The following is a 13824-nucleotide window of genomic DNA, read 5'->3' as shown; positions in this document are numbered from 1 at the left end:
ACACAACATATCTGAAAGGCATCTTCCTCCTAGTGAAACCCATCTGGTAAATCACAACTGATCCATTCAAGATTTTACCTGGGACGTAAACCTTTCTTCACTGGGACACATGTACATGAACCAAGAAAAGAGTAAACGCTCGAATGACTCACCTTCGTCATACATGAATCACAAACAAATCAACTGCTGCTCTAGCTCTAGAAACGTTCAAGAAGATGATTATTTCCTTTCAATCTCCCCCACTGTGACTTTGAACAAATTTGACGAGGATCGGCCAGACTTAATTCAGGCCTAGAGCCAGTGAAAAACATCAAACCTTGCAAGTGAGTGAAGTTTCAAAGCTGTAGTATACAAAAAGAACTAATCTTTACCCCAACATGACTTGCTGTGACCTTGAAACTTGACTAAGGTCAACCGAGCTTTCCGGAAAGTCATCAAACCAGGAGTGTACACAGTTTCAGATCTCTAACTTCACTAATATTTGAGAAAGCGTCAACGTTAAGTTGTTTTGCTGTAAACTTGGTTGCGTTGTGTGCAGACTTGGATATGTTGCTGAAATGATTTCTTAACTCAAACTTATGTCAGTATGCCAAATCAGTTTAGCAAATCAATTCCTTTCTGCAAACCTGGTAGGTCTAAGGGGAAGAATATTTTCATCACAAGTGAAAGCCTGGTGAGACCTGGTGTGATTAACATGATCATTTACACAGCAAAGAAGCCATCTCTCTCAGTGATATTTAACTTGTTTTGATGTGAAAGCAATGACAGGAAAAAGACTGATTCTAAACTTATAATCAAAGGTAAAGTACCTACAAGTGTCAAAATAAAAATTGCACAAATTGGCTTCTAGGAAATACAATCAGCTAATTATGTTTAATACAAATGTGCCTGTGATATCCAAAACATGTATATGCCTTGTACTGTAACTGTTGCATAAATGTACTTCTTTTTTCATAAAGCAAGCCATATTGGTTGAAGGGATGTAAAAAAATAAAAATAAAATAAAAACCATCGCAACAATTACAATGTAATGTCTATGAAAATATGGCAGAAGAACATACTTAACATAGTAATAATACCCGTGTGACCTGGAATAATAGGCCGTGAAAGGTGGATGCAGCGCCTAAAGGCAGTCGATCTACTGGCCGATGTGAATGCGTGATATATTGTGTAAAAAATTCCATCTCACACGGCATTAATAGGTAACATGCGCCTTGAGTCGCCTTGTGTGGTGAGATACGTGCGCGATATAAATCCTCGTAAATAAATAAATAAAATAAATAATACGTAAAATAAACAAATATAGCTGCTCAGAAATGTGTTGCTTATCTTGGGTATTCATCCATTCTAGCAGTTTGCAAAAAATAGATTGTCCTTTATAATATACAGTTGTACATGTAGCACAAAACAATCTGCGATTACTGTTGCAGAGTAAGAAACAACAAACATCATGCAAGTCTCAAGTTCTGGTACGTGAGGAAGCCAAACTCTGCAGTTTTATATTACAGCTACCTTACATCCACTCAGGGCGGTATTTGGGGTAGTTTTACAAACCGGACTTTTAAAGGAAATGCTTAAATGTCAATATTGTGCAGTGCCAGTCAGAAGTGTTCTTTTTTCTCACTGCAAAGATCATATAAACACACAACCCTAATCTTTATGTAAGCTAGTGTTGATTAATAAGCCAATGCACACAAGCAATAAGCAGAAACGTAACAGCAACACCATCACTTACAATTATGTAAACGCCTGATCAGACACGTGGTGGTGAACACATTTACACAGGAAGGAAGGCACTTTCAAAAGTAAAGTCTACATGATCGAGGAAAGTCAAATGAAATAGCATTGGTGATATGGAAACAATCTGGAGCACAAAAATATAAAGGAAATGCCAAAAATCAAGATTCTTTCTGAAATGTGTTCCCAACCCACTTCTAGCACACTGTGATGACATTAAAATCTAAATAAAATAAAAGAGATGATAGAAGTGCGGTGAAGAATGCTACGCACGTGAGAGTCACTGGCAATAATCCTCCATCTCTTCAAGTCTGCCTGTAACACTCACTTCTTCATTGCAATTATTGTTTCATGAAACCAAGCATTTCTTTGTTCTGTATCTCCCTTGCACCGTCTGTAATTCTACCGTCTGTAATTCAAAAAGTGTCGTTATATTAATTAATTGTTTTTGTCTTGCAAGTTGGCATGCTGTGTTGCCCGCATTATCTCTAACACCAGTGTTGACTCCCCAGGACAACAGCAGTCTGACTACAGACTCGTGGTTCTCACTGCAAGCTACGTGCAGTGGTGTCAGGCCTCGTTTGGATGCGATATCACAGTCAGCTCCTTTCTCCAGCAACAGCTTGACAGTGTCGAACTTTCCCTGCTGGCATGCCATAAACAGAGCAGTTTGTCCAGCTGTGTCTATTATGTTAATATCAACACCACTATTTATCAGCACCAGCGCCATATCAGCGTGTCCATTGTAAGAAGCAGCATGGAGAGGTGTTCTGCCGTCCCCCATTGCAATGTGTGGGTCAGCACCTTTTTCCAGCAACATCTTGACAGTGTCCACCTTTCCCTGCCAGCATGCTTTGTACAGAGCAGTTTCCCCAACTGTGTCTGTTGTATTAATGTCAACACCACTGTTGATCAGTATCAGTGCTGTGTCAGTATGTCCATTTAGACATGTTATGTGTAAGGGTGTGATACCGTCTTTTTTTGCAATGTGTAGATCAGCTCCTTTCTCTAGCAACATCTTGACAGTGTCCACCTTTCCCTGCCAGCATGCTTTAAACAGAGCAGTTTCCCCTACTGTGTCTGTTGTATTAATGTCAGCACCACTGTTGATCAGTATCAGTGCTGTGTCAGTATGTCCATTTAGACATGTTATGTGTAAGGGTGTGATACCGTATTTGTTTGCAATGTGTAGATCAGCTCCTTTCTCCAGCAACATCTTGACAGTGTCCACCTTTCTCTGCCAGCATGCTTTGTACAGAGCCGATTGCCCAGCTGTGTCTGTTGTATTAATGTCAGCACCACTGTTGATCAGTATCAGTGCTGTGTCAGTATGTCCGTTGTAACATGCTGTGTGTAAGGGTGTGATACCGTGTTTGTTTGCAATGTGTAGGTCGGCGCCTTTCTCGAGCAACATCTTGACAGTGTCCACCTTTCCCTGCCAGCATGCTCTAAACAGAGCAGTTTGCCCAGCTGTGTCTGTTGTATCAATGTCAGCACCACCGTTGATCAGTATCAGTGCTGTGCCCGTTTGTCCATTGTGACAAGCAGTGTGTAAGGGGGTGATACCGTATTTGTTTGCAATCTGTGGGTCAGCTCCTTTCTCCAGCAACATCTTGACAGTGTCCACCTTTCCCTGCCAGCATGCTTTGTACAGAGCAGTTTCCCCAACTGTGTCTGTTGTATTAATGTCAACACCACTGTTGATCAGTATCAGTGCTGTGTCAGTATGTCCATTTAGACATGTTATGTGTAAGGGTGTGATACCGTCTTTTTTTGCAATGTGTAGATCAGCTCCTTTCTCTAGCAACATCTTGACAGTGTCCACCTTTCCCTGCCAGCATGCTTTAAACAGAGCAGTTTCCCCTACTGTGTCTGTTGTATTAATGTCAGCACCACTGTTGATCAGTATCAGTGCTGTGTCAGTATGTCCATATTGACATGTTATGTGTAAGGGTGTGATACCTTCTTTGTTTGCAATGTGTAGATCAGCTCCTTTCTCTAGCAACATCTTGACAGTGTCCACCTTTCCCTGCCAGCATGCTTTGAACAGAGCAGTTTCCCCTATTGTGTCTGTTATATTAATGTCAACACCACTGTTGATCAGTATCAGTGCTGTGTCAGTATGTCCATTTAGACATGTTTTGTGTAAGGGTGTGATACCGTCTTTGTTTGCAATATGTAGATCAGCTCCTTTCTCTAGCAACATCTTGACAGTGTCCACCTTTCCCTGCCAGCATGCTTTGTACAGAGCAGTTTTCCTTACTGTGTCTGTTGTATTAATGTCAGCACCACTGTTGATCAGTATCAGTGCTGTGTCAGTATGTCCATATTGACATGTTATGTGTAAGGGTGTGATACCGTCTTCGTTTGCAATGTGTAGATCAGCTCCGTTTTCAAGCAACATCTTGACAGTGTCCACCTTTCCCTGCCGGCATGATTTGTACAGAGCAGTTTTTCCTACTGTGTGTGTTGCATTAATGTCAGCACCACTGTTGATCAGTATCAGTGCTGTGTCAGTATGTCCATTCCAACATGCAATGTGTAAGGGCGTGAAACCGTGTTTGTTTGCAATGTGTAGATCGGCGCCTTTCTCCAGCAACATCTTGACAGTGTTTGCTTTGCCCTTCCAACATGCTTTTAACAGTGCAGTTTCCCCAGCTTTGTCTGTTGAATCAATGTCAGTACCACTGTCGATCAGTACCAGTGATGTGTCAGTATGTCCGTATTGACATGTTATGTGTAAGGGTGTGATACCGTCTTCGTTTGCAATGTGTACATCAGCTCCTTTCTCTAGCAACATCTTGACAGTGTCCACCTTTCCCTGCCAGCATGCTCTAAACAGAGCAGTTTGCCCAGCTGTGTCTGTTGTATCAATGTCAGCACCACCGTTGATCAGTATCAGTGCTGTGCCCGTTTGTCCATTGTGACAAGCAGTGTGTAAGGGGGTGATACCGTCTTTGTTTGCAATGTGTAGATCAGCTCCTTTCTCTAGCAACATCTTGACAGAGTCCACCTTTCCCTGCCCGCATGCTTTGTACAGAGCAGTTTCCCCTACTGTGTCTGTTGTATTAATGTCAGCACCACTGTTGATCAGTATCAGTGCTGTGTCAGTATGTCCATTTAGACATGTTATGTGTAAGGGTGTGATACCGTCTTTTTTTGCAATGTGTAGATCAGCTCCTTTCTCTAGCAACATCTTGACAGAGTCCACCTTTCCCTGCCCGCATGCTTTGTACAGAGCAGTTTCCCCTACTGTGTCTGTTGTATTAATGTCAGCACCACTGTTGATCAGTATCAGTGCTGTGTCAGTATGTCCATTTAGACATGTTATGTGTAAGGGTGTGATACCGTCTTTTTTTGCAATGTGTAGATCAGCTCCTTTCTCTAGCAACATCTTGACAGTGTCCACCTTTCCCTGCCAGCATGCTTTAAACAGAGCAGTTTCCCCTACTGTGTCTGATGTATTAATGTTAGCACCACTGTTGATCAGTATCAGTGCTGTGTCAGTATGTCCATTTAGACATGTTTTGTGTAAGGGTGTGATACCGTTTTTGTTTGCAATGTGTAGATCAGCTCCTTTCTCTAGCAACATCTTGACAGTGTCCACCTTTCCCTGCCAGCATGCTTTGTACAGAGCGGTTTTCCTTACTGTGTCTGTTGTATTAATGTCAGCACCACTGTTGATCAGTATCAGTGCTGTGTCAGTATGTCCATATTGACATGTTATGTGTAAGGGTGTGATACCGTCTTCGTTTGCAATGTGTAGATCAGCTCCTTTTTCCAGCAACATCTTGACAGTGTCCACCTGTCCCCAACAACATGCTTTCAACAGAGCTGTTTCCCCAGCTTTGTCTGTTGTATCAATGTCAGCACCACTGTTAATCAGTATCAGCGCTGTGTCAGTGTGTCCATTGTGACAAGCAGTGTGTAAGGGGGTGATGCCGTGTTTGTTTGCAATGTGTGGGTCAGCTCCTTTTTCCAGCAACTTCTTGGCAGTGTCCACCTGTCCCCAACAACAAGCTTTCAACAGAGCGATTTCCCCAGCTTTGTCTGTTGTATCAATGTCAGCACCACTGTTGATCAGTATCAGTACTATGTCAGTCTGTCCATTGTGACAAGCCATGTGTAGAGGCGTGATACCGTGTTTGTTTGCAATGTGTGAGTCGGCTCCTTTCTCCAGCAAAATATTGACAGTGTCAACCTTTCCCTGCCAGCAAGCTTTGTACAGAGCAGTTTCCCCTATTGTGTCTGTTATATTAATGTCAACACCACTGTTGATCAGTATCAGTGCTGTGTCAGTATGTCCATTTAGAAATGTCTTGTGTAAGGGTGTGATATCGTCTTTGTTTGCAATGTGTGGGTCAGCACCTTTCTCCAACAACATCTTGACAGTGTCCACGTTACACTGACTACATGCTTTGTGCAGAGCGGTCTCTCCATACACGTCTCTCTTATCAACATCTACACCCTTGATGATCAACATCTTCACCAAGTCGTTGTTTCCACACAAAGACACAATCTGCAAAGGAGTGATATCTTCAAACTTTGCAAGTTCCATGTCAGCCATTTTGTTCAACAATGTTTCCACAGTGTGAATGCGTCCCTGTAGACATGCTAATAGCAAATCATTTTCTTCATTTGAATCTGGTCGTTGGGAGTCACGATGTGTATTTACCAAATGAGACGCTACATCTGTACGTTTGTTGTTGAATGCTTCATGCAATGGTAGTCGCCCGTGATTGTCTCTGATCAATGGATCAGCTCCTTTCCCCAGCAACATCTTGACAGTGTCCACCTTTCCCCATTGGCATGCGTGGAAGAAAGGTGTTCGTCCGTAAGAATCTCTCTTATTAGCATCAGTTCGTTTGTCGAGCAACATCAATGCAACATCAACGTTTCCATTTCGTGAACAGGCACAGTGGAGTGGGAAGAGGTTGTCTTTAGCCTCAGCCTCAACATCAGCACCAACATTCAGAAGCAAAGATACTATTTTGACGTGACCCATCCAACAGGCCCAGTGCAATGCACGGTGCTTTTCACCAGTCTCTGCCTCAACATCAACACCGGCATCCACAAGTAAAGAGACAACACGGTTTCGTGGCCCATTAAACACGCATGGTGTAAAGGACGAAACTTCTCGGTGTCCTCTGCTTCGGCACTGGCTCCTGCCTGCAACAGGGTTGCCACTACCGCTTCGTAGCCTTTCATACAAGACAACTGCAGTGCTGTAAAGTATTCTGGTTGCCGCTGCTCATTAGCACCAAAAATATCTGACAGCATCTTCCGTGAGCTCTCTCTTTCTTCATGCTTTAATATCGAATGAAAGAAATTAAACTTAGCCGGTGTGTCCACGGCTGCCCCCTCATCAATCAGAAATTCGAGCATTTCATTGTTTCCTTCTTCGCAGGCTGTGTGCAGTGCAGTCTTTTCAAGCTTGTCTTTAGCCTCTATTTTGGCTCCTTGCCGAATCAAGGCCGTTGCTACTTCTACATAACCATGAAAGCATGCAATGTGCAAAGGTGTTTTTCCGTCATTCTCTGACGCAGTAGGATCAGCACCACTTTCCAAAAGAATATTCACAGAGCAAAGTTGCTTGGATATGCATGCAGTATGCAGTGGAGTATCACCGTTTGAGGTCGGTTGATTAACTGCAGCTTTGTTGTCAATTAGCAATTGAAGAATATCAAGGTGACCTTTACTTGCAGCAAAGTGAACTGCTGTCCAACCACTCTTCTCTGCAATGTCGACGTCTGCCTTTTTCTTCAGAAGAAGGCGTACAACTTCAACCCGTCCCATCGAACAGGCATAATGCAGCGCTGTATACAAACACGCATCCTTTGCATTGATGTCTGCTATCCAGTCTAGTAATAACTCAACCACCTGCAAGTTACCACTCTTGCTGGCAACATGAAGAGGAAGATTTCCGTAAAGGTCCTCAGACATGGCGCTTACGCCACGCTGGAGTAATTGACGTAGATGGTGTACATCACCTCCCTGAACTGCGTTCATTAATTCCCCAGTCAATGCTTCGGCATCCTGATTAGACAATGGCGTTGAAATGAAAAATATGTCATCTTTGAAAATGTCCTTCAGGGAAACATTAATGTCAACGCTCTCGGCAAAGTCTCGACAGCATTTGGGAAACATGTGTTTGCTTGTGTCCACGTCAAGAATGTCACGCACAACGGATGATGTAAGTGTTTTCCCAGCTTCCTTTGTGTGTTTGTGGAGCAGTTCCTTCTTCTCGGAGTCTGTCGGTGTTTTTGACTTTTCTATTTCTAGTATGGGTAAGTTTGAAACTATATGCTTAGAGTTACATTTTGCTTTGAGACCAGCAATGACTGTGTCACGAATCGTAATGACGGCAATACATTTTTTCTGCTTACAAAATTCTCTTAATACTGCAACTGCACGTGACCATTTCTTATACCGTTTATACAGGAACTCTTCATCCCCAAAAATGTCCTCCAACAGGATTACCTGCCTGCGGTCCCCTCCCACGTGCTGTCTGAACTCCTCGTAGCGGTGAAGAACGAGGGGCGTCCTGTCCTGCTGCTGGTAGTGACGCAGTAAGGCCGTGGCGATGGATGTTTTACCGCTGCTGGCAGGTCCGGTGATGAAGAGAAGTCCGCTGTCTTCCAGTAACTGTAAGGCGTCCCTGTAGGCTGGGGTAGATGTGAACAGGCTGGCTTCACAGTTGATCTCCACTTTACTCTGGTCTGAACAACAACAACACTAACTTGTAAAGCATCAATAAAAACGAAAGCTTTTCGCATTTTAGAAGAACAAGTGTTTTAAGATGATGATGATGATGATGATGATGATGATGATGATGATGATGATGATGATGATGATGATGACGATGATGATCATTAGCATCAGCAGCATCATCATCAGCAGCAGCAATTTGCATTGTTGCCTTTTTCTTATGTCAACATTGATATTCTTTGAACAAAAGTCAATAGATTGATACCAGTTGAAAGATATCATATGCATAACATGGGTTTTTTCTCATGCAATGAAGAAAATGGCAAGAATCACCTTATTATTTCTGTTTTACATCCTTTCGCTCAAGTAAAAGGTCTTCTGAAATGTCTGCAGGAAGGCATGATCAGAACATAAACATCGCCTTCACCAATTACAAAAAGCAGAAGCTAGCCCAAAGTCTATTGATTACTTTTGTTGAAGCAATTAAAGCATCTTTTGAGCGTTGGTTTAACGCTCTTTATTACAATTTAAAGGCACCATGTGACACATGTGAACACTCCGAACGTAAACAAGTCATACTACGAATTCTATAAGAAAAATATCAGTTTGACTTTTTCTTAGGAATAACATTTGTTTTATATACAAATTTTTAATAAAACATTTTACCATGTAAAAGTATAGAAAAAAGCCAGTGTTCACAATTTCCCCCCAACCCCTTCTTTCCAAATGAACTCGATCCCAAATGAGTACCCGAAGACTGTGATGTGTTGTGTGTGTTGAGGACATGACACCTTAAAATTATGTGACGATTCAAAAGTCAAACATCAGATAAGAAATCGATGTTCTAATTTTGCTGGCTGGTCTCACTCTGCTGAGTGTTATGACGCCCAATTCTACTGATAAGTCAACTTGCAATCAATCAGCCATACACACAAACGGAAATCACCTTTAATCTGATTGTATCCAGTGACATTATCCATTGTGTAGTTGATGCGATTGTCCACAATGCCGCCGTACATCCTGTCATCACGAATCTCATAGTTTTCCATACTGCCTGCGGGGAAATCTGTTATAGCAATACACAAAACACGTTTATCCAAAAGATGTTTATGTTAGGAAACGCTGCCGTTGCTGAGCAAAACGTTTGTTGCTTAGTGTCTGTAGGAAGCTACAAGGTAAACATAGAGAAAGAAAAACACAATTCTTGACTTTGATGGGCTTTTTCTGCTCGTTAACACACATTCTTCTACTCATCACAGCATGCCCCATTATTGAGTTTAAAACACCAATTACATTTGTTTTGAATAAAACTCACAAGTTTACAATAGGAATTTAGAGACCTGTATCAATTAGGTATATCATACTTAGTTTGGCTTTTGCAAAAATAAGGAATTACACATTTAATTGAATCAGTCAGACAGACGGAGACATAGAGAGACATACAGAGGGCAAACAAAAACCTGAGAAAGAAACCCCTTTAAAAGTGTATGTTTGAAATCAAAGGTCGCAAGGTAAAGCCATAATTTATCACCTTTCAGTATGACGTCATGAGCGTGTTCCACACTTGAAATGACGTGCTTTTGTCATCTAATCGGCTGCACGGAGCTTGTATATATTTATAATTTCCATTCAACGATCCGAATTTGTTAAGTTTGAGCATATTTTCAACGTCAAACACGGTGAAACTATATATTTTTGGAATCAGAAAATAACAAGGAATGGACAGGAGTTGATTTTAAGTGTCTTTTTCTATAAATAAAGATAGTGGTTATTTATCGGTTTTCTTAATTGTTCAGCATAATTTTCAATAGAATACAACCAAACTTTATAGTTTTAGATACAGGGCGCAATAGGGAATACACCAATATGACTTTTCTGTTTCAAATATTAGTTTTTACAAAATTGAAAAAATTACATATTTTGAACGAACATTTCAATAACAAATATTTAAGGTACCAAGCTGAAAATGCAATCCCATAATCCGGCCTAGATCTAAGATTGTGTGATAAGAATTTCGATCAAATTGATGAAAAACTGTAACTGTGAAAGTTCTGCCTCAACTTTTTGGCAAACGGGAAAATATGACGTCATTAAACTGTCCTATCAATAAAAGAAGAAACCCTCCATGAGAAAATCCCCTCAAAAATATCCATATAAAATGTCATAAAGATCCACTCAGTAGTGTTTGAGATATGATCTGCATGCAGTGTGAAAAAAAATTGTCTAAACAATCTCACGCCCATAACGCTGTGACTGGAAACTCATTTGGTCGTGTTCTGCCGATACTATAATGTTTTTCTTTCGTAAAACACACTGTAATAGTAGCCCTTCCCAATGTTTATGCTAAAAATGACTGGTCTGTGTTGTCAATGGTTTTGCAACAGTGTGAGAACAAAAAGTCTAAAAAATCTCACTCCCATAACGCTGTGACACCAAACTCATTTGGTCGTGTTCTGCCGATACTATAATGTTTTTCTTTCTTAAAACACACTATAAAAGTACCCCTTCCTAATCGCAATGCTAAAAATGACTGGTCTGTGTTGTCAATGATTTTCTGCGAGAATGCGATCAATCTCTTTGTCGCAAAGACCGTGTGACACGAAAGTTCTTAGAAGAAGAAAAATCTACTGAGTGCAATTACGTTTCAGAAAATAGTTGATTAAAACAATTTATCACTCAGACACAGAAAGGAACACTATAACTTTATTACTGAGGCCTCATTTGCTTTCCTTTGTGATGTGTAACCGTGTGCCGAAAAACTACGATCACCTCGCGAAGCGAAGTGCAATCAAACAGGATTGAAAATGTTAGGGCTAATTTCTTAGCCCTATAAAAACTGTTATGCAAACCCGAAGGTTTCCATGAACATACAGACAATCGGAAACCACCAGCCCCATCACAAACAGAATCTTAAAATCCACGGGTGTTGACTTTAAAGGCCAACAACTCGGGTGCAGAGTCTGCTGTGAAAGGAGCGGTAGCCTCCCCTGTCACAATCGCCCCCGTTTGAAATGAACTTCGTCCCGAAGTTCCGAACCGGGGGACCACTGTCCATCCCATGTTCGCAGAATGGGAACAGCACGAACATGCTCAGTGGTCATATTATGCCATTACCTGAACATGTCATGCCGAGTCCCATCCCTGCTCGCAAGCGCCAGATGTAACCGTGTGCCGAAACACGACGACCACCTCGGGAAGCGAAGTGCAATCAAACAGGTTTGAAAATGTTAGGGCTAATGTTAGGGCTAATTTCTTAGCCCAATAAAAACTGTTATGCAAACCCGAAGGTTTCCATGAACATACAGACAATCGGAAACCACCAGCCCCATCACAAACAGAATCTTAAAATCCACGGGTGTTGACTTTAAAGGCCAACAACTCGGGAGCAGAGTCTGCTGTGAAAGGAGCGGTAGCCTCCCCTGTCACAGATGTATGAAAGTACTGGCCTTGGTTGAAGAAAGTGACCTGTCGGTGTGCAACAAATTGGTCGCCATTTTCCGCCGTGTTTTGTGAATAAAACGTGTTTACTACCAACACATACAAAACGATGCTGTTGGTTTTTTTTTACATTTAGTCAAGTTTTGACTAAATGTTTTAACGTAGAGGGGGAATCGAGACGGTGTGTGTGCGTGCGTGCGTGTGTGTGTGTGTGTGTCTGTGTGTGTGTGTAGAGCGATTCAGACTAAACTACTGGACCGATCTTTATGAAATTTGACATGAGAGTTCCTGGGTATGAAATCTCCAGACGTTTTTTTCATTTTTTTGATAAATGTCTTTTATGACGTCATATCCGGCTTTTCGTGAAAGTTGAGGCGGCACTGTCACGCTCTCATTTTTCAACCAAATTGGTTGAAATTTTGGTCAAGTAATCTTCGACGAAGCCCGGACTTCGGTATTGCATTTCAGCTTGGTGGCTTAAAAATTAATTAATGACTTTGGTCATTAAACATCTGAAAACTGTTAAAAAAAATTGTTATAAAACGATCCAAATTTACGTTCATCTTATTCCCCATCATTTTCTGATTCCAAAAACATATACATATGTTATATTTGGATTAAAAACAAGCTCTGAAAATTAAATATATAAATATTATTATCAAAATTAAATTTTCGAAATCAATTTAAAAACACTTTCATCTTATTCCTTGTCGGTTACTGATTCCAAAAACATATAGATATGATATGTTTGGATTAAAAACACGCTCAGAAAGTTAAAACGAAGAGAGGTACAGAAAAGCGTGCTATCCTTCTCAGGGCAACGAATACCCCGCTCTTCTTGTCAATTCCACGGGCACTGCCTTTGCCACGGGCGGTGGAGTGACGATGCTACGAGTATACGGTCTTGCTGCGTTGCGTTGCGTTCAGTTTCATTCTGTGAGTTCGACAGCTACTTGACTAAATGTTCTATTTTCGCCTTACGCGACTTTTTTTTATTTCCTTATTGTTTGTTTCATGCTGAGCAGTTTAGTATGCTTTGTTTTCTTCTCAATTCAATGGATGGCTATAAAATAAGCATTTAAATGTGAAGGTGATAATATTACCCATGATCTGAGACGTTCACACACACACACACACACACACACACACACACACACACACACACACACACACACAAATCAGCCCAACATTGCTTTTTTGTGATAGCTCAGCTTAGCAAAGGAGCCGTCTTTCGGTCGCTCGGGAGACCAAACAAGTCCGTGCAGAACCACCAACCTGGCGACAAAAGAAGAGCACAGTTTACTAACCTGGCCCCGGAGGTAACTCAGTCTCTTCCAGTCGTGTTTTGATGTGCTGCTGGCCAACGTCTGGAAGACACAGCACTTCTAGCAGAACCTCGTAGCCTCTGTCACCAGGTTTGGCCATGAGGATCTCCAAGAATGTGATAGCCCTGTCAGGTCGTGAAGGTACTGCCTTGATCCTTTCTCTGTCAGACATTTTCAGCACATTGTGCTGGAAGCAGTGTTCCACGACTTGGTCAACTTCCAGATGTTCTTCCAAGAAGGTCCAGTTAAGCCGGAGCCTTTGCTTGTATTCTGCCTCCATTTTGGAAATTGCTGGTTGTTGCGCGGTATGATGATAAGGTGTTATTGGAGTTGTGATGTTTGGGGGGTGGGGGTAGGGGGTGGGGGTAGGGGGTGGGGGGGGATGGGGAGGTTCAGAGCCTGAAGCTGGGTGTGAGAGTATCTGATCAGACCTTAAAAGTGAGCTACTATGATTGTGTGTTCAGAGTAGATACTATCTGAGGACTGGGACAATGTCATGATTTCCCGTTCACTACATGTTCAACATTATCCTACATCATCAGTTTAGCACGATCATCACGGGAGTCTTTCCACACAACATGGATTACCGTGACGTCTGCGCACTTTATCATAAGGC

General features: G+C 41.8%; 1 protein-coding gene across 1 annotated transcript; it reads right to left on the bottom strand.

Moving 5' to 3' along the window:
• Nucleotides 1-656: 656 nt before the first annotated feature.
• Nucleotides 657-13488, bottom strand: LOC138949921 (serine/threonine-protein phosphatase 6 regulatory ankyrin repeat subunit B-like). Its single transcript, XM_070321705.1, has 5 exons — nt 13191-13488; nt 9392-9511; nt 8168-8456; nt 2195-6938; nt 657-680 (listed from the first exon to the last, which is right to left on the bottom strand). Exons 1-5 carry the CDS (start codon nt 13486-13488, stop codon nt 657-659), a joined length of 5475 nt encoding a protein of 1824 aa, XP_070177806.1.
• Between the last annotated feature and the right edge of the window lie 336 nt (nt 13489-13824).

This window comes from Littorina saxatilis, linkage group LG16 (assembly GCF_037325665.1).
Source record: "Littorina saxatilis isolate snail1 linkage group LG16, US_GU_Lsax_2.0, whole genome shotgun sequence".
Taxonomy (NCBI): Eukaryota; Metazoa; Mollusca; class Gastropoda; order Littorinimorpha; family Littorinidae; genus Littorina; species Littorina saxatilis.
This window is presented reverse-complemented; position numbering and strand designations above follow the sequence as displayed.